Raw genomic sequence first — 27,646 nt, 5'->3', positions numbered from 1 at the left:
TTGGCTTGGAAGCCCTTGGCTAAATGAGGCAGCAGAGAGGTGCCAGGTCAGCCTCTTTCTTGCTCACTGCCCCCACCGGTCACTCGCTGAGCAACGCTGTGGAGACTCCAGTGCTTGTTTTGTGTCGGCGAATGTCAGCACTGAGACTACATGCATCCAAAACCTCTCTGCTCTGCGTCTATGGGGTGAGCAGAGAAGCAGATAGACGTAGCCAGACAGCTCCAGGCAGACCCTCTCAGGCACCCTGGCTAAGGTGAGACCCAAAAGAGCAGGTCCCTATCCCTGTGCACCTCAGGAGCCTTTGAGCCCTGATTCTGCTCTCGCGGGCTGCAAGAGAGAGGTCCATTCAAGAAAGCCGAGAGGAAAACAGGGTGGAAACTGGCTAGACTGCAAGTCCGTGACTGTGGGAGTGGTGTGGTTTGTTCAGTCGGCCTGAGTCATGTTTGCACAGTGTTTCTGCTGGGGGCAGCGCTCGTGATTTATTGGTGAGTGAAAAGAAGTCAAGATAGAGAACCAGCATCCAACACAGTCTTGACTAGTCTGCGTTTTTGGAAATAAATCCGAATATATAAGAACCTGTGATATTGTGCAAGTAACCACCTTCCACCCTTTGGGCCTCTGTGTCTTCAGCTATAACGTGGGAGTAGTAAAATCTACTTTCAAGGATTGGTATAAGGAATAAATGATTAAAAACCTGTCAGTGGGGCACCTGGGTGGCTCAGTCGGTATACCGTCCAACTCTTGATCTCAGCTCGGGTCTTGATCTCAGGATCATGAGTTCAAGCCCCACCATGGGTTCCACGCCATGTGTGGAGCCTTGTTGGAAAAAAAGCAAAACCATGTGGAGCACTCTGCCAGGGCCCCACCCACGGTTAGGTCCTCAGGGTGAGGGCCGCTGCCAGGTTAGTGGTGGTGATCACCACAATGGATGGTATGAGACTCCACCTCTTTGTCTGTATTTTCTCATTTCGTGCAGTAGATATGCACCATATTATGATCAGGAAAAGGAATTGTAGCTCATTGATTTTCTTGTCCCTTGTCCTCTTTTTCCAAAAGAAATGGCATAAACTAAACTAAGAATTGAGGGGGGCGGGGGCGCCTGGGTGGCACAGCGGTTAAGCGTCTGCCTTCGGCTCAGGGCGTGATCCCAGCGTTGTGGGATCGAGCCCCACATCAGGCTCTTCCGCTATGAGCCTGCTTCTTCCTCTCCCACTCCCCCTGCTTGTGTTCCCTCTCTCACTAGCTGTCTCTATCTCTGTCAAATAAATAAATAAAATCTTTAAAAAAAAAAAAAAAGAATTGAGGGGGGCAAGTTAGAGCTGGCACCACCCCAGCCCACTTCTCTCTCAGGGGCCGATGCTGCGCTGTGTCGTTCCAGGTGGCCCCAGCAGATGGCTTCTCTGACCTCGCCATGCAAGTGATGACATCTCCATCAAAGAACTACATTCTCTCTGTGATCAGTGGGAGCATCTGTATATTGTTCCTGATTGGCCTGATGTGTGGACGTATCACCAAGCGAGTAACACGAGAGCTCAAGGACAGGTAGAGCCACCTTGACCACCAGAGGAACTCCCTGTCCAGTGCCCAGTTTGTACAGCCCTCCTGTATAGTGTACCCGCTCACCTCATTCTTCTCAGAGGTGGCACCAACACCCGTGTTAGAGCAGCAGCAGGTGTCCTCTGCATTGTCCCGTCTCCGACTTCGCCCGTGTCCGTGGTGCCCTTCTCCTCCTCAACCATTTTGTGCAGCAGCAGCAGCTGGCCGCTTTGGTTATTGCCTGTATTGGCAAATTTGGGTTTACCTGCCCGTAGACAAGTCTCTCTCATACCAATGGAACTACCAGTACTTCCAGAACCAACTTACCTGACCTGCAACTCAAATGATTTTTTTTTTAAAAAACCAAAAAGAAAAAAAGAAAAAAAAGAAATTTTTAAAGAAAGAAAAAAATGTATATAGTAACACATCTCCTCCAGGCTTGATTTGGGCAATGGGGTTATTTCTTCTGTGTGACTGTAAAATGAAGGCAGGACTTTAGGGGAAAACACACCACCCAATATGCTATTACTGGGATGTCTTGCTCATTTCTCAAAAGTACCTTTGGACCATGTGGGGGCCGTGGACTTCACCGAGGAGTGGGAAACCACTAACCAGCCTGCTTTGGGTCTTGTTTTCTTCTGCTGAAACAGTGATGCCTTCCAGTTCCCACCTTAATAGAGCCGCTGCTGGTCAAGACCCCAAGGCCATGAGTATTTCTATGATCTCCTCATTTCAGTGAAGTAAAGCAAGTATGAGCTTCCATAGGCCAAGGGCAAATGGGTTGGGGAGGAGATCAGAAGGATGTGAAGCTGGTCAGTCACTTGATCTGCACCGAGAGGCTGGACCCTGAGTCCCAAGGAGCAGGATCCCAGGCATCTTCCTCCTCCAGGCTAGCACAGGACTCCGTCACATTTGGATTGACCCTCCTGGGGGATAGCTGTTATTTTAGAAGGCCTGCCGGGAGGCAGTGACTACAGGATGGGAGGGAGCTCAGGCCAGGAAGGAGGGGCAGGGGTTGGTTCACTTTGCTTTATGTTTCAGGCAACAATGCAGGTCAGAGACGGTGGCTTGTAAAGATTTAGTGTGGTCTCAGGGTCTGATTGGCCATCCAACCTGACCCTTGTGTGGGCTCAAGGCCACCTTCCCAGACAAGTTCCCTTATACCTCTTTGTGGAGAGGACTTGGAAAGTTACTATGTTAAAAGATGGAGCCTATTCTCTGTGGGTTTTTTTTTCCTTTCTGTCCATTTGCTGCGTACATCCACTGTAGTCGGCATTGACTAAACGTTGTACTTTGATGATTCATCAGTCTTTCCAGAATCTGAGCTTTATGGAAGCAGTCTTCCTGGCCGTCCTCCCTCGTCCCTCCAGTGTGGGATGACAGGTTTGGAGTATCAAGGGGAGGGGTGCAGGCCTCAGGGTGCAACCAGGCACACCTTGGTTTGAGTTTGGGGCATGGAGTTATGGTGGCTGCACAAGAGGGCGGCGTGTACAGTAGGAGATATATTTATATAATATATATTTTATTAACCTGTTAGACGTCCACAGAGTATTATAAATCACGTGCCTAAAACTGTCCACATAGACCATGGCACCCTTCCTTGCCCTGCCCCTCCTTTGCCACCGTCCACATGGGCTGCAGGACCTACGCAACATTTGTCTCCCCTGAAATGTGTTTGATATGAAGTGGGTCAGTGTGTGGATCAGTTGATTCAAATTACTCCTTGTCTAATCTGACTGACATATATTTGAATACTGTGGTTTTCTTCTTTTGCTTGTTGCTGCCCTTCCTTGAGGCAGTGAGGTCCAGGAGCCACCTCTATCCCCCTGCCTAGGGTGCTTCAAGTCACCAGGGGAAGCTGCTAAGCTGCTTGGTGCCCTCAGTCCTGCTCTTAGGGTCTTCCTGATTCTCAGCACCTGTCCTGGGATTCTTCAGTCTCATAAAACTTGAAACTCTTGGAGTCCGGGCAACAGCACCCTACTATCACCATTGTGGGACTGAATTGGGCTGGTCCAGATGGTCCACCTCCAGGAGTCCCCACCCGGGCTGTGGGAGCTTGGGAATGAGAGCTGGGGATGTCATCTAAACGTAGGCCCTCACCGACGTGTCTGGCATGGTTTACAGGATAGAATAAACATTCACCATTTGGTGAGTGTGCGGATGCCGCTTTCCATCTGTACGTACTCCCTCCCAGTGTATGTAAAACATCTCCATAGTTTAATGTGTCTTGACATTTTGGGTTTGTCTTGGTTGTCTGCAGCAAATCTGGAAGCTTGAAAAGGAGTTTGATTCTTGAAACATTTGTCATCCTTAGAAATAGAATAAAACGGATAATTCTGCCAGTATTTTCAGTTGCTTGTTGCTAGAAAGCATTTCACCATCCTGCTTGGAATAGTTTCAGGTGACCGGTTCTTGAGAGTCCCAGGTAGTGTCCTGAGCAGTTTTCTACCTCCATGGAGCCCCGCACCATCGGAACCTGCAGCTCAACTGTATCCATTCTGTCCCTCCTTTGGTGGAACCACACAGGTTCTGGGCCTCATGGATTACTGGCCTTATGGGTCAGTTGTGGTTAAATCAGCTAGTCAAGAGTTAGTCAAGAAGAGGAAACCATGGCCCTAGCGGAGGAGCCGATGATGGACCTTGTCCTTATCTCTTCTAGTGTCTAGCCCATGGACAATAACAAGCAAACGGTAAGGGGTGGGGGGTTCCAAGGTCAAGGCTTCAGGCACTTGCTGAAAATTACAGTAGCCAGGTAACTCATCTGGCCTTGTCAGCTCACTCTGGTGTCTCCGGGAGTCCTACTTAGTGTGCTCCACGATGCTCGAGAGCCGCCGGGAGGTTACTGTCCTAGGCTGGAGGCCCTGCGGTACAGGAAATCAGAAATGCAGGCAGGCTGTCTGCATCTGTTCTCTCTGAGTTTCTCTCACAGAAGGGTAGCTCTGGAAGTGAGACCTTTACCCTGGTGCATCCCTGGCCTCCCTCTACTCTTGCTGCTGTCCCAAGAAAAGTCCGCTAGCAAGATGTGCTGAGCTGGGGGCAGAGTGAAGGCTCAGGTTCACTCCAGCAGGAAAGCCTTCCTCCTCTGCATTCCCTGAAGACCCTCTGGCTGCCACTCCCAGTTCTGTGGGTCCAGTCAGCTTGTTCGGAGCCAGCCCATCCTTGGAAGCCAGGGGATTCTGGTACTCAGCAGGCATTGGCTTGAATTCTCTGCAGGCCTCTGCTGTCTCATATCCTGCACTTCCTTTTCTGGGGGAGAGTGAGCAGCTCTTCGGGGGGGGGGGGGCATTCTGCTTTCCCAGAAGAGGTGACAGAATGATCAGATTTCACATCCTCCCATTTCCCGAAGTCATGTAATAAAAGAATCCAATAGTAAAGAGGTCTGTATTATCCGTTTATATATCATCAAAGTAGAAACGAACTTATGTGCTGATTTCCCTCTATTTTCCCAAGAGAAGATTCACTCTCACGTGTGACTTCTGGAAATGTCTCCCATCCTCCCCACCTCCAGGCTGTGGTATAGCTTCTCTCCCAAAGACCCCCACTGTAGTGAGTCACCCAGGGAGAGGTGGATTGCTTCAGGGGGTCTCCTTACTTAGCTGGTCTCAAGTTCTGAGAAAAACCTTTCGTTTCCTGTTTCTTCCCCTCCCCCACCAAAAACTACCCACACTCGGAGTACAGCTTAGGTTAAGTGAGCCAATAACAGAGGCCACGACGCCAGTCAACCCAGCCTGACACGTTCAACCTAAATTTTGCCATAGAACAAAAAGAAGAGGGCTTTTTGAATTGTGTCATTTAGGTGTATAGTATTTGTATTTCACATTCTTCGGAATTTGAGAAACCTGAAAGATCCCTTTTATTTCTCACCATTTGGGCGGCACCTGCATCGCTTTATCAAGTGCAGCACTCCAGTGCCCTGAGTTTCTCCTGGGCCTTCAGGGACTCCTCTCTCTCTTCACCTCTTCTCCTCTGGTCTCCGATTCCCAAGGGCCGTGGGGCCAGACCTGATGTTCTGGCTTGCCTCTATCTTTCTTACTGTCTGCCTCTCTCATCTGTCTTTGGTCGGCCATCTCTCTCGTACTCTCCTTTTGGTCCTCCTCTCCATTAGGACCAGGGTCACATGTTAGGGCAGTCGAGTTCAAAGGCAAGGCCCCCTTCCTGCCCCGACCTCAGACGACAGACAAGTTATACAAAACCAGACTGACTCTTCAGAGTGACCAGCTTCCCTGAGCCATCTAGTGAGGTCACTATGGAGACCCAGGGACTGTTTGTCATCCGGAGCACAAGGTGGGACTGTCTCTGCTTGGGCTGGTGGTGACAGGATCCTAATGATGGTTTCCTGTCCTTCTACCTTCCCAAGATTTGTCGCCACACACTGGTGGGAATGTTGGGATACAGGCAGTAGAGAAACCTCCCTAGGCAAGGAGAAAATTCAGATAGTGCCTCTATATTCTGTTTTTGCCTTCCCCCATCATGGAATCAATACCTGGACCCCAGAGCCCAGCAGGCCCTATGCCAGAGCCGGGGAGGCAGGAGCAGGCCCCCAGGGCAGGCTGCGGCACGTGGGCTGGAGCGGCCGCGGCAGAGCCGAGCCCCCAGCAGGCTTCCTGAGCAGCTCCTCCCGGCTCGGCATGCCCAGGTCAGTCCAAGCAGGAAAACAGACTGAACAGCAGATGCTGTGTGAGATCTTAGGCCTTGAATTTTTTTTTTTTAAGAAAGAGAAAAAGTAAAATTAACAAGCCTCTTTTGTAAATGATTTTTCTTTCTATGTATAAAATCCCGGCAGTTCCTTGTTTTTACATGTTCATGCTGTGTAATTTTGAGATGTTACCGAGATCCTGAACATAATGTGCATTTTTTTCTGTACAGATGAAATGGGAGAATTTAATAAAGAGTTTGCAGGCTTTTACTCGTGAAATCTTCTCTGGTGACTGGGAGGACCCCCCCCCCCTCACCCCCGCCCCAGAACCTGCTCTGCCAGGAGCGGCCGCGCAGCTGTGCACGCTGACTGAACTTGGTGCTGACTCGCCGCTGGACTTGCTGGTGTCCTTTGTCTCCTCGGCTGAGGAGGTCAAGCAGAGTAGGACATAGGACCTTTAGAGAAGAGCTGGAGGCCAGATCCAAGGTTTTCTGACTCTCAGGCTGAGGTGTTGGGAATTATTCACTTGAGGGATGTGTTTAAGGCACAGCCTCTGGCTCCTTCTCCTTACGGAAGGCACATGTGGATGGCCCCAGTGTCTAGTGGCCACCTTCCCACTGGGGCCAGAACTAGGCTGTATTTCTTCTCTGTGCCCCACCAGGTTCCTATTGGTCAGCCCTTGCCTCCCCATCCCAATAGCCCAGTCCCAGGGCCAGTGACCTCTTTGACACCCTTCCTGAGCCTTTTGCCTCCTCCACTGTTAGCAAAGCTAATTTGCATCGGGGTATTACAAAGTCCTCGCTTAAGGAGTTGGCATGATAGGAAGGATTTCTCAAAGTAGATATGTGTGTACCAGGATTCAAGTGCTGAGATGCCCAGTGTGAGAGGACTGAGGGGTCCTGGGACCAGGGTTTCTTCTCAGAACTCCTCAGATCCATTTTCGGCAGGTGCCACATAGTTGTAGCATGGAGGCTGGGAGAAGGTGTAGTGTAGAAGAAAGGAGGAAGAGGGCTTGGGGCCTTTGAGCCCCAACTACAAACGCTATGTAGGGAGCTCTGGGAGGCCAGCACCCTGAATGAGAGGAGTCTGGGGCCAGATGCTCTAGAGAGTCCTGGAGAGGCTCCCCTCTGTGGTGTAAGCATGGGAAATGAGATGCCAGGTGAGGCTGCTCATCACTGGTATTCCCACAGAGGAGAAGGTGGGTTACCTTGCCTCGCTGCACTTGGCCTCTCAAGGGGTCACTACAGCGGTCATGGGGACCATGCTGCCTTAGCCATCTCTGAATGAATCCCCCTACCGTAAAATTCTGTGTGATCTTTCTGGTAAAAGATCCTTGACCAACTTCAATCCTCAGAGGCGTTTGGCATTTGTTCTCAAAAGGGGGTAAGAGGGGCGCCTGGGTGGCTCAGTCGGTTAAGCGTCTGCCTTTGGCTCAGGTCATGCAGGGATCCTGCTTCTCCCTCTCCTGTTCCCTGTGTTCTCCCCCTGCCAAATAAGTAAATAAGATCTTTAAAAAAAGGTGGGGTAAGAATGAAAGGATTTTTAACCAAAAAGGGGAGAACCTTAGATACCCAACTCTCAACTAGATGAAGAAGTGAGAGAGGGTGGGTGTGACCTGGCTTTCTCAGCAGCGAAACGTGATTGTCTGCCATATGTGTTTCCCTCTGACTAGCCAGATTGGCTTTAGGACCTGTATAACCATCAGGCTCCAGGCTGGGGTGGCTGCCCTGTCCCCCAGAGTCTGCCGACCCTGGACAGGTGTCCCCTGGGAGCTATTGGCCTTGGTCCTGGGATCCCCCCTCCCTTGCCCAGAACAACCAACAGCACAGCAGTAGCTTCTCAAATTCCCTATATTTAGGAAGAAATTTGGACAGTCTGGGAGGAAAAGGGGGACCCGCGAGATAATGAAAGGCAGCGGACTAGGAGGAAGCTGGCTGGAGCAAGGAGGGAGGGTCTGGTGCACGGGCAGCCCCTCGGAGGATGTGGAATCCATTGTGGCTCTGCCCCTTGTGCACTGGGGCCCTGGCAGGAGGGCCCTTTCTGCCCACCTGCATCCTGGAACCAAGGGCTGCTCCTTGACCATCTCGGGTGAGTGGCTCCATAGGGTGGGCCCAATGGCAGCGAATCCTCCAGAGGGCAGCCAAAATCAGGCCATAGATCAGAGCTGCACCCAGCAGTCCCAGGTAGCAGTAGGCGGCGGCAGTGAGGGTCTGTTCCAACTCCACTGCGAGGGAAATGGGCACAGGGCAAAAGTCAGACCTGCCCAGCCTTCTGACACTGCATCGTCATGGTTTTCTCCCCGCCACTGCCTCCTTCTGAAGAGCTCTCTCTGGCTCACTTGATCCTCCCTGAGGTGGTATTACTCCCCATTTTTACACATAAAAAACTCAGACTTAAGATCTGTAAGGGCAAAGACGGTTTGGACTGGGGATGGTAGATCAGTGGGTGGATCTGAGGCCAAGAGAAGGTGAAAGACTCACCCAACGGGCCACAGAGAGTTGAGGGTAGAACTGGGACTAGACCCGGCTGCTCGTGACTGGGTCTACACCCTTTCCAGCCAGAATCTGAGGGCTCAGTTCTGACTCTGCATCGTCCCTGGGAGCTTCTCAGACCCTCTTGCAGGAGAGCCCCTCTGCTCTCTGCGCTCCTGAATATCCCGTGTTCCTGTCCTAAAACACTTACAGCAGTTTTTCTTGCATTTTAAACATTGGTTCAGTATCTGACCTACCCTTCTAGACTTACTAATGTTCAGACTGTTGGCAGTCATCTCTCTGCCCTGGGAAATACTTAATACTCCATAAATGCTTGCTAAGTGGGTCGTTGATGGTGAAAAGTCATGGCTTTGCCACCTAGGGGGTCCAGGTCCCAGGTCAGTGTCTGGGGGTCCATACCTAGACGAGTGTGTCCACTCTTCTCATGAGTCTCATTCCAGTTCTCCGGTTCTAGCCTTCTTCTACACCCTGGAACAGAGCAGATGCCCTTCAAATAGCTTCCCTCTTCTGTATCCCCCAAAGGAAATAAAGAGGCATTCACCAGAAGAGAACACAGAAGCCAGGAGTGACAGAGTGGGTATTAGGGCTTTGGGGATAGCTGGTCCCACAACATCATTGCATAGGCTCCAAAGCCACATCTAGGCTTCACCCAGAAGCTGGGGCAGAGCCAAGGGTTCTTTGCCACACATACAGTGCCTATCTTGACCTTCCAGTTTGCCAGGGGGGACCTGATGTCAGTGTTCCAGGTGGTTACGTCACGAAGACTGGAGCACACCCCCTAGGTCCTCTGTTCTCACCTTGGCTGCAGGGCAGGGGCAGCACAACTTCTGAGACTCCAGTCTGGTGCAAGCCTCGGCAAGTCACAGACATTCCTGCCACCTCCTGACTCAGCTGCAGCCAGCTGACCACAGGATCCCCAGCTCCTCCAGTGGAGTCCTCTTCCTCCTGATACTGGCCATTCAGGACCCAGGAGACCCTCAGAGGGTCAGGGTTGTGTCCTAGGGCCACACAAAGTACATGGAAGGGAGGGCCAGAGGCTGGGACGAACAGGCTCAGCTCAGGTGGCTGGAAAGCTGGGGATTGCATCTTAGCTGCAGGGAATGAAGGGAGGAAGCATGTTACCCAATACCACCAGCCTCTTCCAAACTCATAGTCCTACTGCATCTCCTTCCTTCTGGGGTCTCTGGAGACACTTCTTCCCTTCCTCTATGGCCTTCCCTTGCCTTTCTCAGAATCTGCTTTCTTCCACAGCTAGCCTTCTGGCCAGAATATGAGCTCTGAGCTTGTCTCTGCCACATACTTTTCAACCTCTGGGCCTCCAGTATCCTTCCTACAGAGCAAGGGAAGGGAATGGACTTAATGTTCTTGATTAAGCTTCCCCTCCCAGGCCCAAAAGTCTGGGCCTAAGGTGTCTATGTCCATCCTCAAATGCTCCCAGTGGATTCCACCATCCAGAAGCATGAGCCTTTTCTTTGCTGGCAGTCTAGTCTTCTAGACCTTCCTTCTCTTCCCCTCATCCCTACTAACCAAGGCTTCCTCTACAGGGGCTCCACCATCTACACCTTTCTGTCCACTGCCACCCACTCCGCTGCAGTCTTCTTAACACACTTGGGTCACCAGGTCCCTACACTCTTAGACTCACCCTGATAGAGCAGACGGGTACCTTCTCCAAAGACATACTGGCCTGAAAACCACAGGGCACAGTAGTAGGTGCCCTCATCAGCTGGGCTGGCATTGCCCACGGTAAGGAGTGCGGCATTCTTGGCTGGGTCCATCTCTGCCAGGAAACGAGGATTCACACCCAAACCATAGGTTGGGGGAATCCCTTCTCGCTGACTCAGCAGGAAGGTGGGGCCACTCCCTGTCAGCTGCTGGTACCAAGACAAGACATGAGCCGTGGCAGGGCTGCCCTGCACCACACACCAGATCTGTGGATTGCCTTGTCCACTCACCACAGAAGACTGAGGCTGGAACAGAGAGGGCTGGGAGACCTCTGAGGCACCTGAAGAGGCAGAGAAGATAGTGACCTACTTGAAACAACTCAGCGGTCATTTCTTAGACACTGTCAGCTCAGCCCAGTGTATAGTCCTACTAGAGGGCCATTCGACGATACCTGTCAAAATGGCAAATCATACTCTGTGATCTGGCAATTTTATTTCCATAAATTTATCTTACAAAGATAATTGAACTCGTGTATATTGGTATACCTACAAAGATGATTATTACAGTACTCATTATAATAATGAGAAAATAATTATAACTAGAAGAGAGGTTAAATTTTTAAAAGACACCCATATGATGCAATACTCTGCAGCCCCCAAAAAGGAAAATGTAGAAATTTCACTTCTGGGTAGGATGGAGTAGTTGGCAGCCAAATAATGTTCCCAGTGAAAATAACTAAAAAAGCCAGAGAAACAGGTGATATTTCAAGTTTAAGAGAGTTACAGAAACAACAGTGGCCAGAAGGGATGAGGTTGTGGAGAGGGGAGAACCGTGGAGATGCAAAGTGACAATTCCCAGCCACTTGCATTTGCTGACTCTGGCAAGAGGCTAAGGATCCAGGTTTTCCCCAGGCAGAAGACTGCAGGTGAGACAAGAGAAATTAGCAGAGGTTTTTATAGTTTCATAGGCTGGAGTGACAAAATTGAAGGCTTGAGAAGCCTCCAAATTCAGTTTTCATGCCATTTACTGAAGTCTGAAATTTTACAAGATGGGAACCTTCAAAGTTAAGCCCAGACCTCTGTAAAGCAGAGCAGAATTTTGCAGAGTCACAGTGCTGAGAAGATAAAAGATCAGAATTCACCCTCTCTCAAAAGGAAATACCCTGCTGTATACACCAGGATTTTAGTTGAAAACCTCAAAGGAACCCCTAGGAACAAGGAAAAGGAGAAGTAGATGGAACTCTATTAAAACTGCATTCTGAAGACTTCCAACTAATTGTAGAAGGAATTCTGGAATTATAAAGCCACCATTTGACAGCCACCATAGTAATAATTGCTCAGACAAGAAGCATCAATAGATGATGAAAAGTTTTGGGCTTTTGGTTTGGTTTGCTGTGTGTGTGTGTGTGTGTGTGTGTGTGTGTGTGTGTGTGTGTGTGTGTGTGTGTTGAGACCAGTATTTTCATAGATTCTCAAAATTCCTCCCCCCAAATTACTTGTCCAACTACAGAGAGAAAGAAATAGTAATGTATAGTGGATAAACCTGGCAGACACAGCTTAACCACATGGTCAAAATTAATATCAGCAGGAAGGGGGCAAATAGGCATCATGTGGCTCCTGATATAATGCATTGAGAACACAACCTCCTTTCTGTGGTATTCCTGTCAAAAATGCATAGCCTGAATCTAATCATGAAGAAACATCAGACAAACCCACATTGAGGGATGTTCTACAGAATAACTGGCCTGCACTCTGTCATGAAAAGTGAAGACTAAGGAACTGTTCCAGATGAAAGGAGACTAAATAAATGCGATAACTAAATACAGCGTGAGCCTAGATTGGATCCTGGACCATATTTTTGTTGTTGTTGTTCTAAAGAATACTAGAGAGAGAACTGGTGAAATTTGAGTGAAATTGGTAGGTTAAATCCCATATTAGTGTTGGCTTCTTGATTTTGATCAATGTACTGTGTTACACTAAGACTGAGGGCTGATTTATCAGATATGATGGAAGCCAGAAGACAATGAAAAGACATATTTAAAGTTCTGGGGTGAAAAAAAAAAAACTGCCAACATAGTTTTGTTGTTGTTATTTTTCCTAATGAAAACAGTCTTTAAAATAAAGGTGTTCTCAGATAAAAGCTGAGAGAATTTTTCACCATGAGACTTTCACAAAAGGAATCCTAAAGGGAAATCTTCAGGCAAAAGAAAAGTGATCCTAGATGGAAATAAGGAAATGCATGAAGGAATGAAGAGTGCTAGAAAGGGTAAATATGTAGTTAAATATAAATAAATATTGTCTGCACAAAGCATTACTAATGTCTTTAAAATATATATTGACTTAAAATGTCTTACCAGAACAACACAAAAGTTGGGAGGAGGCAAAGTACTCTAACATCTTAGCCTTATTGGAGAAGTGATCAAAGTAATACTATAGTAGACCATGAAGTCAGAAATGCATATTTTACTCTGTAGGAGTAGCCACTAAAAGAATAATAAATGAATGTATAATTAGCAAGTTTCTAGAGGAGGGAATGATATATTTTAAAAGAATCCAAAAGAAGACAACAAATGGAGAAAAAGGAAGAAGAAACAAGCAATAGAGTAGATATAAACCCAAATATATTAGTTATTATGCTAAATATAAGTGGACTAAATTCAATGTTATAAGACTAAGGTAGAATGGATCAAAATCTAACAACTATAACCTGCTAACCAAAGACACACCCTAAATATTAGGACCTCAAAACATTGAGAGTAAAAATATTAATATAACTGGTATAGCTCTACTAATATCAGACCAAGTAGACTTTAAGGCAAGAAATGGTATGAGAGATAAAGATGTACACTTAATGATGTAAAGGGGTCAGTCTGCCATAAACCCAGCCATATCAATATTCATATTAAGTGTAAGTGGTCTAAACACCTCAACTAAAAGTCTTGATTGGGTAAGAAAATAAGCCCAACTATATTCCATCACAAGAAACCCAACTTAAAGACAAAAACAGTTTGAAAGAAAAAGGATGGAAATGTGATACCATGGTACTATGATTAAAAAAAGAAAACAGTATCAAAATCAGATAAAGTTGATTTCAGGGCAAAGAATATTACTGATGGTAAAAAGTTTTACTTCATAGTGTTAAAGAGCTTAATTCATCAAGAGAATTTAACAATCGAAACGTTTATGTACATAGTGGAGTTTTTAAATAACAGAAGCAAAAGTAATAGAACTATAGAACTGCACAGAAAGATCCACAATAACAGCCAGAGATTTCAACACCCATCTTTTAACATTTGATAGAAGTACACAGAAAATCACTGAGGATAAAGATGACTTGAATAATACCATCACACCCCCCCTTTTTTTTTTTTTACCATCAACCAATTTACTAAATGCAATTTATAGAACAATCTACCCAACAACTGCCAAAAACACAATTCAAATGTCCATGGATTTTTGATCAACGTAGATCACATTCTGAGCCATAAAACAAGTCTTAATACATTTAAAAGGATTCAAGTCACACAAATAATGTTCTTTGACTACCATGGAATTAAATTAGAAATCAGTAACAGAAAGATACTTGAAAAGTTCCCAAGTGTTTGGAAAATAACATACCTCTAAATAACCCTTCTAAAACTGCTTTTAAACTCAATTGTACACTTAAAATGGGTGAATTGTATGACATGTATACTTCACAGAAGTTATTTCTAAAAACACGTAAGGACTGGAAAGGAAGAAATAAAAATTTTGTAGACAACCTACTGGTATTCATAATAAGTTTTTAAGTGTATAAACTATTAGAATTAATAAATGAGTTTAGCAAGGTCACTGGATATAAGGTGAAGATAGAAAAATGAATTGCATTTCTACATTAGCTACAAGTACACAATGAAATTAATAATATCTATGATAGCATCAAAAACAACAGATACCTAGAAATAAATCTAATAAAAATATGCAAGTCCTCTACACTGAAATCTATACATTATTGAAAGAAACTGTGAAAATGTAAAGAAGTGGAGGGATATACTTTGTGCATGTATTGGAACATTCAGTATTTTAGTTGTCAGTTATTCCAAACTGATTTCACAGTGTCAAAAAAGTTCTGATCAAGCCCCAGCGGGTCTTTCTGTGGAAAATAAGCTGATTCTAAAATTTTTATGGAAATACAAAGTTCCTAGAATATCTAGGGCAATCTTGAAAAACAGCAAAGCTGAAGGACTTTCACTACCAGGAACCAAACCATTAAAGGATTGATGTAATGCGAACAGTGTGGTGTTGGTGCAAGAATAGACAAGGGGTCAGTGGAGCACAAGACAGAATCCAAAACATGTGAACAGTTTTATGACAAAGGGATACTGCAAGACTGTGGAGAAGGGACGGTCCTTTCCATCAGTGGTGCCAGGTGAACTTGATACGCACAAGAAGTGAATTCTAACCTCTACTCTTTGTAGAGTACAACCAAAAAGCAGTTTCAGCTGGATTATATATCTAAATCTGGAGCATAAATCAATAAAGCTTAGAGGAAAACATAGGAGAATATCAGCATAAATCTTAGAAAGAAATCTTCGTAGGCAAAGATTTCTTAAATGGAACACCAAAAAAAAAAGTCAATTATAATGGAAAAACGTTTATTTAAACAACATTAAAGTTGGGAGCCTTTGTTTATCAGAAGACACCATTAACAACAGTGAGAAGATCCACAGAATGGAAGATACAATGCATATAACCAACAGAGGAGTTCTATTTAGATTATATAAAGACCTATAAATCATTAACAAGAAGTCAAACGAACCAATAGAAAAACAAACAAAAATCTGAACAGGCCCTTCACAGAACAGGATATGCTAAAGTTCAGTTCACATGAAAATGCGCTCAATCCCATTATTCATCAGGGAAACAGAAATTAAGACCACAGTGAAAGCAGGTGCACACACACCTGAATGGCTAAAATGAAAGGTAATATTTTGGTTTGGCAAAGATGTGGAGCAATGGGAATTCTCTTACATAGGTATGTGTCTGTTTTGGTCCGTATCCCCAAATCTGAAGGAAATTTTAAAACCATTAATAGTGTAGTGTGTGGGTTTGGAATCATGGGAGGTCTTACACCTCTTAATATTTCTACCTCTGTTTAAGTGTATTTTTCAGGCTTTACTATTACAGTCAGAAATTAAAAGTTTCACATTTGGAAAAGAACAAGCCCCTCTCACCCACCGCACTTGACCACCACAACCAGTACATAAGAGGATCTCCTGGACTTCATCTCTCCTGACCTTTCTGCAGCACTGACCTTGACCACTCCTGTGTCAAAGCCTGGTCTGCCCTCAGCACCCCCAGCTAACCCCACTTTCCTCCCCTCTCTCCTGGCTCCTGTATGAACGCACCTGGGGGTAGCTCTTCCCTGAGGACGCCTCAGTTTCTCTCTGGTCTCCTTTCCACACAATTAGAGTGAGGAAGATTCCCCACCCTCTCCATTCCCCATCCTCGGAGATTCACCAGCCTACAGACCAGTCTCGGTCCCCAGGTCCTGCAGATCCTGTCACCCAGCTGTCCTCCCCTCCACCAAAGCCTCCCCAGCCCGGGTCACCTCCTGCTTCATCGATGGCCCCCAGCCTCCCACTGCTCCTGCTGATGCCTCTGTCCTGTCCCAGCCCATCCTCTCCCGCAGGAACTCCACCACTTCCACCAGACCCACAGCGGCTCCCGGGTCAGCTCCCCATCTGCTAGCTTGTGACTGTGGACACCTCACGTAAGCCTCAGTGTCACTATAAAGTGAGGGTTGTAGAACCTACCTCACAGAGTTGTCATAAGGATTAAATGAGATAAAGTCTAGCATACAGTGAGCACTTAATCAATGTCACAAATTTCTATTTCTGTTCAGCTCCATTGGACAGCATCGCACAAGGGATCTGTCCCCCTTCCCCAAGTACTAGTGCCGACCCACCCATCCCTCAACTGCCCTTCCCAAGACCTTTGCCAGTCCAGGCCCAGACCCTCATTCCCCCACCTTCCCGGTGCCCTGTTGTCACTCAGGCCTGGGTTCATCACAGGGGCTGGGAGTGAGGGGTCCATGGGACTGTGCACCAGCCACTCTCCAGCCCACAGCCCACTCCTTCTAGGCTCTAAACCAGGGTCTGTCGGTTGTGCAGCCCTCCACCCCTATTAAAAAGGAGAGAGAGGCCTAATTAGGATCTGGGACAGGGAGAAGGAAGGACCTCACCAGAGACAGAGAGCAGTAGCCAAACACGCAGGGCCCAACCACGCCAGGATGCCAGGACTCCGCTCGAAAGCTTTGTTCGGGTTGCCATCTCCGTAACCGCCCAGGGACTGGACGGAGCGGGCAGTGCTTCTCAAACTGAGCCTTCCCTGGAGCCCCAGAACCAGGGGCTTGGTGTTTGCTTCCTCCCTAGGTCTGGAGGGTAGGGGGCAGACACAGGCGCAGTGCAGTTGCGGGCCAACCCCAATATCCGGGTCTCTCGGAAAGCCCCTGGAGGGGTGGGGGTGGTGCATCTGAGTGCTGGGTCGAAGCACAGATGACAACTTGATTTGCAAGAAACTGAAACCCAAGTGCAACTGGTTTAAGCAAGGGAGGTGGTTTATTGGCCCCTAAAACAAGTCCTGAAGAGGTCCCAGCTTTGGGGATGGCTGGATCCGCAGGCCTGAACTGTGATGTCAGAAACACATCCCTTTCCTTCTCTCCGTTCTGCATCCATCTTTTGGTTTGGTTCTCAGGCAGGCTCTCCACATGTGGTATAAAGATGCCCTCCAGCACCCAAGGCTCCGGCTGGCCAGCATAGCAACCCCAGGGAAAAGGAAAAGTCTGCTTCCTGCTACTTAGAGCACAGATCCAAGACTGATGTTGTTTGACCTAGCCTGGCTCATGCATTTGCCCAAGCCAGTCACTGTGATCAGTGGGCTGGCCCGGCCCTCTGGAAGCTTGGGCGGGGGGGAGGGGGGGCAATTTCAGCTGATCTTTGAGGGCTTCAAGTCATAATACAGTGGTTCCCAGAGGAAAGCTAGATGCAATTACCAGAGGGTCCCGGGCAGGCATCTACCTGTCCAAAGGGACAAATGTAGCAGAAGGGGGGACCACTCCTGCCCAAGCAAGGCCCCTCTGCAGTTCCCTTCCTGCTTCTCAGTTCAGCAGCCATGTCCTGACACTTTCCCACAAAGCTTCCACCTCATCGTGCTGCTCTCTAAAGGGCGCCTCTGCTTCCTGATGTGTCCCAGGAAGTGCGAGCCCTGAGACAACTTTCCCTCTTAGAGACCAAGACCTCTTGGCTCTCTGATCACAATCAAGATAATAATAACAATAAAGAGGTGGCCACTTCCTCATCTTCCCTTCCGGTTGGGTTGCTGGGTGGACTTAGTACCATTGCTGTAAAGTACTTAGCACACACGTGGTTGAAACACCTGCTGAATGAGGAAGGTTGTATTTTCCAAGATGGCGGCCACAGTGCATTTCACCCCACACACCCTTCCTTTTTCCACCATAGTATTCATTTTGTAAGTTAAGATATAATTGACACACAGTAAACTCCACATATCTAAAGCGTACAATTTGGTTAATTTTGACATGTATATGCCTGTGAAACCAACACCACTATCAAGATATTGAACATATCCATCAACCCTAAAAGTTTCCTCATGCCCCTCTGCCATCCCTCCCTCCACCCCACCCCTAGCATCTCAGGCATTGGTGTGCTTTCTATCATCACAGGTTACTTTGCATTATCTAGGCTTTTATATACATCGAATAATACTGTACCTGCACTTTTTTGTCTGGCTTCTTTCACTCAGCCTAAGAACTTGGAGAGCTGTCCATGTTGTTGCATGTATCAATAGTTAATTTTTAGTGCTGAATTGTATTTCACCGCATACCATAAATTACTTATCTGTTCACCTGTTGATGGACGTTTGGATTGTTTCTCATTTTTGGCTAGTTCAAATAAAGCTGCTGTGAACATACGCTTTCCTTTCCCTCGGGTGCTTACCTCGGAGTTGCATGTCTGGGTCCTACGGTAAGTGGATGATTCACTTCCGAAGAACCTGCCCAGCCCTTTTCCAAAATGGTTGTATGAAAGCATCCTGGACAACACTGGGTATAGTCAGTCTTGTTGGTTTAGACATTCTAGTAGGGGTGTAGCGGTATTGCATTGTGGTTTTAATTTGCATCGTCTATGACTAATGATGCAGCCGGGCTGCCATGCTGGGAGAAAGCTGAGTGGCGACAGGCAGAGCCCACGTGTAGGGTTTCCGCTGATGACCACCCACAGCCGCCACTGCTGGACATGTAAGTAACCCTCAGGTGATTCCAGCCCCCACCCTTCAGTCCACCCCATGGATGCCACATGGAGCAGAAGCTAGCTGACCCCACCAAGCCCGGCCCAAACGACAGATTCACGAGCAAAACAGATGACTGGTGTTTTAAATCCCTGTTGGGGAGGGGGGTGTGCCGCAGTAGAGAACCTGAACAATGAGTCCGCTAGCTGTGATGCTGTTATTACCACTGACTTAGTTGTGTCCTTCCACGGGTGGTTTCATCATCTCAACAAACGCGCAGCTCCTACAAGACAAATATCAGCTCTTCATTTCTGGAATCCTAGCCCCAGAACCTGGCTCCTGACTTTCATTTCTTATCCCTTCAGGTCTTTGCCTTCTACCCTCCGACCCTTCACCTTCTCTTAGCCACCTCTCGGGGTGGGGGCTGGGGTAGAGGTGTGGAGGAGCACAGGCTCTCCCGTGGGGCTGCCTGGATTTGAATCCTGTCTCTGCGACTTCTTTTCTAAGCCGTAAGAAGTTAACCAAATTCTTTAACCTCTCTGAGCCTGAATTTCATCTTCTACAAGATGGGAACAGCAGCACCTACCTTGGAGAGTAGGTATGAGTCTAAAACAATCCAAGTAAAGAACTTAGCAGACTTAGTCTGGTCCCTGCTACTGTTGTTTTTACTAGTGCTCTCTGATGGCTGTCTGGATATAAACACACCCTCCTTCATTCCCTCCCAGGGAGCTTGTGTGCCCAGCTCCTGGCGGAACACCATCAGGTGTATGGGCAGGAGGCGTTAATATCGGTTGTTCTAGGCGATTTACAAACATGAAATCACTTGGGTTTTTTAAAATCTGGATTCTCTCCTTATAGGTCGTATATTGCCAGGCAAAATGTTCTGCCTCTCTGAGCCTGCTTCCTGTCTCCCAAAATGGGGGTAACACTGTTTCCCAAACAGGGGTGAATGTAGGGTTGTTATAAGGCACCATCCTGACACAGGTGCCTGATAAATGGTAGCTATTAACACAAGTAACATTTATCCTGTGATATAGCAGGTAACTAATTACTTTGGAAGGTAAAGAAGGGTGGGGGATGACTTGTTAATGCATATTTTTTGGAGCGTTTAAATTTTTATATTATCTATGTTGTTTTAAAAATTAAATCTAAATTTTAATAAATTTTAATAACATCAATAAATTCAAATCATTAATAAATATTTAAATCTGATGTACTGTGTGCCACATAAATATTTTTATTCCAATTTATAGGTGAAGAAACCGAGTCACAAATAACTTGCCCAGGTTCAAGCAGCCAGCTGAAGCCAGAGCAGGATAAGAACCCATGTCTGCCTGATTCCAGAACCTGTGGCCGTTCCTTCCACTTCTCGTCTCGTTTCTGGGTAAGTAGCACTTGGCTGCCCAGGCAGCCTAATGGATGGGAGTAGCTTCCTAATGAGAAGCTGGCCCATGCCTGATCCTCCTTAGACTTCTGAAGATGGGGCATCTCCTCAGGCAATCTTCCAGGAAGGAGTCCTGTCCTCCTCGCCTTCCCATGTTTGCTCCTTGGGGTCCCCATCCCTTGGACAGCAGCCATGTCTAGGACTGAGCTGGATGTTTCAGAGGTGCCAACAACTACCTGCCACCCCCCTCTCCCAGGTCCCATAACCGGGTCTCCCATGAGCAACAGCCCTATCCCCAGAACCCAAGTGGGGGCACCCATGGGGTTGGGGGCATTTGGGAGGGCTTTAGCACCTCCATAATTCCATTCATTCCTTCCCCCAAAAATGAAACAGCTTCATGACAAGTCCTCGAGTCCCCACTTCCTGATGCTCTTCACTCATTTCTACCAGACATCCCATATGTGACCGTGGCCGCTGGTCAGAGCTCAGTTTCCTGACCATGTCTATGCTACAGCCTGCTTCCTGTTGGCCTTACAAAAATTCAACCCAAGTATTCCGGAAACAACTACATTCTAAAAAAAATTACGTACCTGTGGGGCCGGGGTGGGCCTGCGTCATGCGCCTGGCCCCAACATTTTGCACTTGGGGAACCTGGATGGGGATGCGCAAAGACGCGCCTACGGACAGCGGAGGCCCAGGCTCTTCCGACTCCCAGTCACCCACCAATGCCCTTCTCCCTGAGGGCCCCCCCTGCAGGGAACCCAGAACAAACAACAACAAAGACAACACACCGCCTCCAGGGCTTATGAATGTTGCTGCTAGAAAGGAGAAGTTGGGGTGAGGGGTAGAGCATTAGATTCAAGTCAAAAACGAGGGAACCAATGGTTGTCCCATAACAAAGTCCTCAAGCTCACAGATGAGACCAACAGGCAGACCTCTGTGGGACTCGGGGAGGACGAGGAGGCGGCTCAAGACTGCTGTGCATAAGTGAGTGTGTGGAGTGAGGGCAGGGAGAAGATTATGGCCGTATTTTTGAGTCTTTCTGGAAAGGTGAGGTCTAGTCACTTAGCTGTGCTTGGTAACAGACTCAGGAAACAGAGAGAAAGGTTTGCCCCAACTCTGACATAGGAGCTCCTCAGTGTGGGGCATCACGTTGTCTGGTGAGAGCAGGTGTCCTCAAAGGGAAGGCAAACCAGATTTTGCTCAATTACACACCATGGACATAACCATCCAAGTGTCTCAAAGTGCTCACAGGAGCACCAGTGACACGGATACGATGACCTTTAAAGGGAAAATAAGATTCTGAGACAGGACCAGTGTCAGGTGTGAAACAGGAAACCCACAAGCCTGTAGAACTGTTCTAGCTGATCCTTCCACAGATAAAACTGACTGGCTTAACACCCTGATCATAGGCTGCCATTAGAGCTTCAACCCAAACCCCATGAAGAAGAGGAAGAAAAGCAAGAGTTTTCATTTGTTGAACAGAGAAACTTAAAAATATTGCTTTAACAAAGAAAGCACACATGCACGATGATCCAAAAAATTGTATAAAAAAAGAAATGGTACACATAGGTTTTTCATTGTAAGTAAATTTACCTTCTCCCCCCTCCCCCCCGCCAACAAACCAACTTTAAATAAACACTGAACTCTAGTTAATGATATGAAAGTTGAACTGTTTTGGAGGGTGGCCTGTCAGCTTCCGTAATGGAGGAGAAATCTCACAAAAGGATCTCCCAACGAATAATTATACACTTTGGACAAAATACAGAACACAGTGACCTGAGAGCTCTGAAGATTGAATAGAAGCATGCAGTTTTTAGAGGGGAGTCAAACCTTGGAGCAGCACCCTGAAGCACCCCATGCTAAAACTCCAGGACTAAAACCCACCAAGTTCTGGTGCCTCAGAAGGACCCCGGCTGCTAGAAAGTGAGGAGGAGCCTGAGAGAGGACTGGCCAGAGATGGCCTAATTCCAGTGAAAGCTCACCCAAATCTGGCTGACCCCAGAAATGTGCATGGGAGGGTGCCAATGATTCCAGACTTGCCAGCCCCCATAGTCCCGGGAGCCAAGAGACAAGCATTCCCAAGTTTCAGTGAGATACAGTGACATTGGAACCTGCATATATTGCTGATGGCAAATGAAAAAAAAAATGTACACTTTGGAAAAAAGTTTGGCCGTCTCTTAAAAAGTTAAATATATACTTGCCATGAACCCCAGAAATTTTATTCCTGATTATCGGTCCGGGAGACACGGACACATATGTCCGTACAAAGACTGGCCACAAGTGAGCGCCATACCACGCATACCAGCCCGAAGCTGGAGACAACCCCCACGTCCCTTGGCATGTTGAACGGATAAACTGTGTGGGGCCATAAAATAGGATAGCATTCAGCATTAAAAGGGACCAAGCTTTGAAATGTACCAAACCTGAGACAGATGAATGAATGGACGAAGGGACAGACGAATAAAGATGTGACCGGGGATGTTTAGTAAAGTGATAGGATCTAGCCCTGGGTACCTGGGTGTTCGCTGCAAACTTCTTTCCACTTTGCAGTACCTTTGAAATCATAATAACATGACACGGCTCAGCTGCGACTGTTTTTATGAAGTCAAACAATGGAAATAATATTGATTTCATCCAAAAGGGAAAAGAAAAACAGAGTTGAAAAACTAGGTGGCAGGGCGCCTGGGTGACCCAGTCTGTTGGGCATCCGACTCTTGATTTCGGCTCAGGTCATGGTCTCGGGGTCAAGAGATCGAGTCCTGCGTTGGGCTCCTTGCTCAGCAGGGAGTCTGCTGGAGATTCTTTCTCTCCCACTGTCCCTCCCCTCCTCCCACTCCCCCCAAAACTAATAAATAAATCTTTAAGAAAAGCTAGGGGGCAAACGGAGGGAACGAGTATGTGTGCGATGTGAGAGCTCCCTCGCTGTCCGAGTCAGTGGCGACTCGCCGAACTTCCAGTCTGAGAAACAGCAGTTAAGGTCGGTTTAAGAGACTGACTGACCCGCAGAAGAAAGAACGACAAGAGTTCTCTGAGAATCGGAAGGCTGGGCTGGTCAGGGAACTGCTGTTTCCCATTACCAGCCTCGTGGTGTTGCTCGACTTAAAACTAGTGTCTGCGTTACTTTGATAAAAATAAACATGAGATTAAAAAAACTAGTCACCAAAAGCGCACACTTAAGCTCTTAGGAAAATAGTAAGACCCAAGGCCTTTGCGTGGTTGAGGTGGACAGTGAGGCCGGAGACCAAAGTTGCCCAAGGCTGGCTCCCTTAGGTCAGGGCTGCTTCTCTGGAGGGCGGGGGGCTCCTGGGTGCTGGAGGGGCCCCCTCACCCTGCAGAGTCCCCTGCTCCTGCCTCTGCCTCGGCCGTTGCCATGGGAGTCGGCGTCTGCAGGAGCCTAGAGGCTGAATGCCCATCTTGTGCTCCTCTCGGCTCCTGGCTGGCTGAGTAGCCACAGACCGACACCGGAATCCTGCCTGGAGGAGGAAAGCAGGGCCCAGCGAGGCAAAGAGAATGTGGGATGAGATGTGGCACCGGGTCATACGGAGAGTCTGGGCCTAACCCGTACTGAGAAGAGTATAGGGACCACACGTTTACGGAGCATTTTGAGAAGAAAAGGTGGAGCCTACAACAGGCACGTGTGTCGTCAGGCCCAGACCTCTGCACTGAGTGGATTTGGAAAGGAGAATGGGACCTTGCTTTTTCACGCACAGCACCCCAGACTTATTGCCACTGGGATTTCTCCCTCCTGTGGTTCTGCCAAACTTCCATTTGAGAAGCTACAGGAGAAGGAGAGCCGGTCACAAGTGGGGGATCTCTGCTGGGAGGAGACTTGGGCCAGGAGCCCCCGTGTCCGCACTCCCCTCCTTGGCCAGGGGTCCCAGCTGCCTTTGCTCCTCAAGGCTGGCGGGAATGGGTCCCTTGTAGTCATGGGCTGCAGAGACTGGACGCAGAGCTTCCCTGGGAGCCTGCTGTTATGTACAGGCTGGAGCCTAGGGGAGCAGAGGCTGTGCCGAGCCTCACGGGTCGCCCAGTGGAGGAGATCTAGAGCTCAGACAGCAGAGTGGGGCCAGCGGGTCCAAGGAGGGATGGAGCGCAGACATCCAGCTGCAGGCGCAGCCCTGAAGAAGCTGGAGAGCACAGGGGCCAAGTCAGCCGAGACCACCGGACGCCCGGGGTGGCACTGCTCACATACCGTCTACATAGTTGCACAGCCTGGGCACGAAAAGATAGGGGCCTCTGGGTGGCACAGTCGGTTGGGCGGACGACCCTTGGTTTCAGCTCAGGTCGTGACCACGGGGTCCTGAGATTGAGATTCTCTCTCCCTCTCTCTCTGCGCCTTGCCCTCATGCTCTCTCTCTCTCTCTCTCTCTAAAATAAGAAATAAATAAATCTTAAAAAAAAAAAAAAAGCTCACTGAGCTCAGACAATTTTGCTGAGCTCCCAGGCACATCCTGGAATAAATTTACATCAAGCCCAGGTCGTTAGTAAACAGGTCATGATAAGCTCAGTTCAAAGGGAGTCCCAGCATAAGCATCTGCCTAACAGGTCCTTTGCTCCTTGAACTTCATGACTCTCATTCCCTTTGGATCACTCAGCGTTGCTAATCCCCCAGGGTCTCCAACCCCCTAAGGTGCCAGGCCATGCAGCTCCCCTTGCAACGTAATAAAAGCAGCTGTTGTGCTCTGAAATTTGTGCTCTGAACCAAGTATTTTATCCACATGTTTGAGTCTTAAAGAAAGAAAGAAAGAAAGAAAGAAAGAAAGAAAGAAAGAAAGAAAAGGGAAAAAACAGAAGAATAAAAGACAAGAGAAGAAAAGAAAAAGAAAAAAAAGGAAAGGTGTCATCACCAATTTTACAAGCGAGTAGATAGAGGCTATGATGATTAATTTTATGTGTCAACTTGGGTAGGCCAGGGTGCCCAGATGTTTCGTCAAGCACTATTCTGGATATTCTTGTGAAAGTATTTTCTAGCTGTGATTAACACTGAAACCAGTAGACTGACTAAAGCAGATCACCCGCTATACTGTGGGTGGGCCTCATGCATTCACTTCAAGGCATTAAGAAAAGGACTAAGGTCTCCAGAGGAAAAGGGAATTCTGCCCCCAGAGTCCCCTTGAACTCGAGACCTCGACATCAACGATTCCTGGGGTCTCCACCCCGCCAACCTGCCCTGCAATCTCAGACTTGCCAGCCGCCACAGTCCGGTGAGCCAAGTCCTTAAGATAAGTCTCTCTCTATACACACATCCTATATGCCTCCCCCCTTCTCTATAGTCTCTGTTAGTGACGACTACAGAGGGGGCTCGGGAAAGGTAATGTCCCAGGGTCATACACCAAGGGAGAGGCAATGCGGGCACTGGGACCCAGGCCAGGTCAGCTCCAAAGTCATGTTCTTAACCAAACAGGACAACAGCCCTTTCACCCTGGACTCTGGGGACTGAGTCAGACGATGCCCCAGATCCAAGTGTCTGAGGTCCCTAAGTCCACAGAACCCCTTCAGGCAAGGTCAGCAGGAGGGAAAGGGGAGGTCCCTCTTTTCAAGGCTGCACAAAGGAGCCTCTCCTCAGGCTCTCCTGAGTCCTGGGGGCCACATGGGGTATCACCGCTCAGGGGGAGATTTGATTAGTCTGATTTGGGTTTCTAGTTCAAGATCTGCACTCCAGATGCAGGGGTGGGAGGCCCCAGGAAACTTCAATTCGTATGTCACAGCGCCACCTACTGGTCCGTTAGAGGGCCAGCTGCAGTAACCCAAAGTCCTCTGCTCTCTGAGGCCAGGACATTATCCCATTTTGCAGATTGGCAAACAAGAGCTTTTGCTGTCCACTTTCCCCCATTCGTTCAATCATGTGTTAGATGCCGGGCACGATCTAGATGCTGGGGGTTCAGAGAAGCCAGTCCTCCGCAAAGGGATTGACAGAACGAGTAGGGGAGAAAAACCAGGAAAGACGGAGGTGGAAAGAGTAGGGGGGGCACACCAAAGGGAGGCCAGTTGTCGTGGGAAGGAAAGGCTTCCCCGAGGAGCTGCTGGTGATGGTGGGCTGAGGTCTTGAAATTTTGGAGGGGTCTGCCGGGCTGATGGGAGGGGCCCTTGGGGGATCATTTGATTCTCAATTCAGGACTCTTCCCCCAGCACAGAAGGACGGTGCCTGGACGGGCATCTTTGGGAGCAGAAGATGGGTTTGGCCGAGTGTGACGTGAGAGCAGGGTGTGAGATAGGATCTGTCGCACACAGTTGGCCCCAGAGCCACCGGGGATACCTCTGCCGGTCCCACTGTGGAGACCGTGCTCTGCCAGGCTAAGGAGTCTGAACACGTCTCCCCAGCATCGGGGAGTCCCGAGGAGCCCTGAAGTTAAGCCAGTGAGTAGAATGATCTGACGGCTTGGGAGAGACAACCCTGCAGAGTGAGGACGGGGTGACGCCAGAAGCAGGGACATCTTTTTAGGGATGATCTTCGAAGCAAAGGATGCCAACTCTCTGACCTCCGGCGGCGGGGGTGGGGAACGAGAGGCCAGAAGAGAGGAGACTTCCGGGGACACAGACTAGGTCGAGCTGGGTGATGAACTAGGGGTACAGGGAGAAACCAGCGAATGGGGATCTGGAGGACTCCCCGGTTTGGGGCTCAGTTGCCCATTCGTGGACCTGAAATAGAAGGAGATTTGGAAGACAGGATGAGGAGGTTGTTCCCGACGTGTTAGCCTGTGGGATTCCTGCATGTAGCTGCCGGAACATTGGTGAGATAGCAGAATAAAGACCCGTGACTCCACGTGGGCAGCCAGTGGAGAATTCCGCAAGGGGACGAGACCCTGATGGCATCATCCCTACACGGCTACACTGTCAGAGACGCCGAGCTTGGGCTGCACAAGGCGGCGTACAAACCGGCCCCAGACCTGGTGCCTTCCACAAGCCCTTCCTCTCGTGCTTATGGGCCTGCGGGTGGCTGCGGTTTGGCCGGGCCGCTGGTTTCGGCTGTGGGTCAGTGGGCTTGGCCTCAGGTCGAGGTCGCATCTGTTTCCCGTGTCTCCCATCCTGCGTGATCCTCCGAGATACGGTGGCTGCTCAGGGCTCCGTCTTAGGGCGATCGGCGGCCGCCAGGAGGCGCTAGTGACCGCGCACAGTTGGCCTGAAGGCCTGGCTCCCCCTGCGCACCGGGGCGGCGGCCTCGCTTTTATAGCAAGGTCCAACCAACATGGCAGGACGAGGACCACGCGGCAAGCCGGTCCTGCGCCGCAAGCTCACGTGCCAGAGGAACGAGGAACTGAAAATGTCCAGTGCACCCCAGCCAGGGGAGCACCTCCCGGTTACCCTGTGAGCTCTTTTCTCTCTCTCTGTCCCCAGCCTCAGATCGCCTCCTGGCCACCTGCCCTGTGCTACAGTGCACGGACCTTTGGGTTCATTTCCAGATCTTCTCCCAAGCTGTGTGCTCTTGGAAACGTCATGTTACTTCTGAGTCTACATCATCTGCTAAAACCTCACCTCCTGAGATTGTCCTAAAGATGACATGGGATGCTGTATAAGAAAAACCCCGTCCTGCTCAGGGACCAGCGAAAGTCCTCCCTAAGCCACAGATCTTTCAACAACCACCATGTGTCCTGCAGTCTAGTTCAAACTAGACGCAAGAGGAATTCCTGGAAGTCTCTCGAGAAGTCCT

General features: G+C 48.6%; 2 protein-coding genes across 2 annotated transcripts in view; one reads left to right on the top strand and one right to left on the bottom strand.

Annotated features, from left to right (window-relative positions):
- Positions 1-6,442, top strand: part of GLG1 (golgi glycoprotein 1) — a 146,787-nt gene extending 140,345 nt beyond the window's left edge. Inside the window, exon 26 of the mRNA XM_045795981.2 lies at positions 1,379-6,442. Coding sequence (XP_045651937.1) covers positions 1,379-1,546 — 168 coding nt within the window. The 3' untranslated portion in view covers positions 1,547-6,442. The remainder of the gene's footprint in view (positions 1-1,378) is intronic.
- Positions 6,443-8,059: 1,617 nt separating this feature from the next.
- On the bottom strand, positions 8,060-9,952 carry LOC148108239 (uncharacterized). Its single transcript, XM_087870597.1, has 3 exons — positions 9,462-9,952; positions 9,064-9,132; positions 8,060-8,396 (listed from the first exon to the last, which is right to left on the bottom strand). The coding sequence occupies exons 1-3, from the start codon at positions 9,748-9,750 to the stop codon at positions 8,092-8,094; spliced, it is 663 nt and encodes a 220-aa protein (XP_087726723.1). The 5' UTR covers positions 9,751-9,952; the 3' UTR covers positions 8,060-8,091.
- Positions 9,953-27,646: the final 17,694 nt, after the last annotated feature.

Source organism: Ursus americanus, chromosome 21 (assembly GCF_024610735.1).
Source record: "Ursus americanus isolate L20-20 chromosome 21, mUrsAme1.1.p, whole genome shotgun sequence".
NCBI lineage: Eukaryota > Metazoa > Chordata > Mammalia > Carnivora > Ursidae > Ursus > Ursus americanus.
Note: the sequence above shows the minus strand (reverse complement) of the source record. Positions and strands in the feature narration are given on the sequence as shown.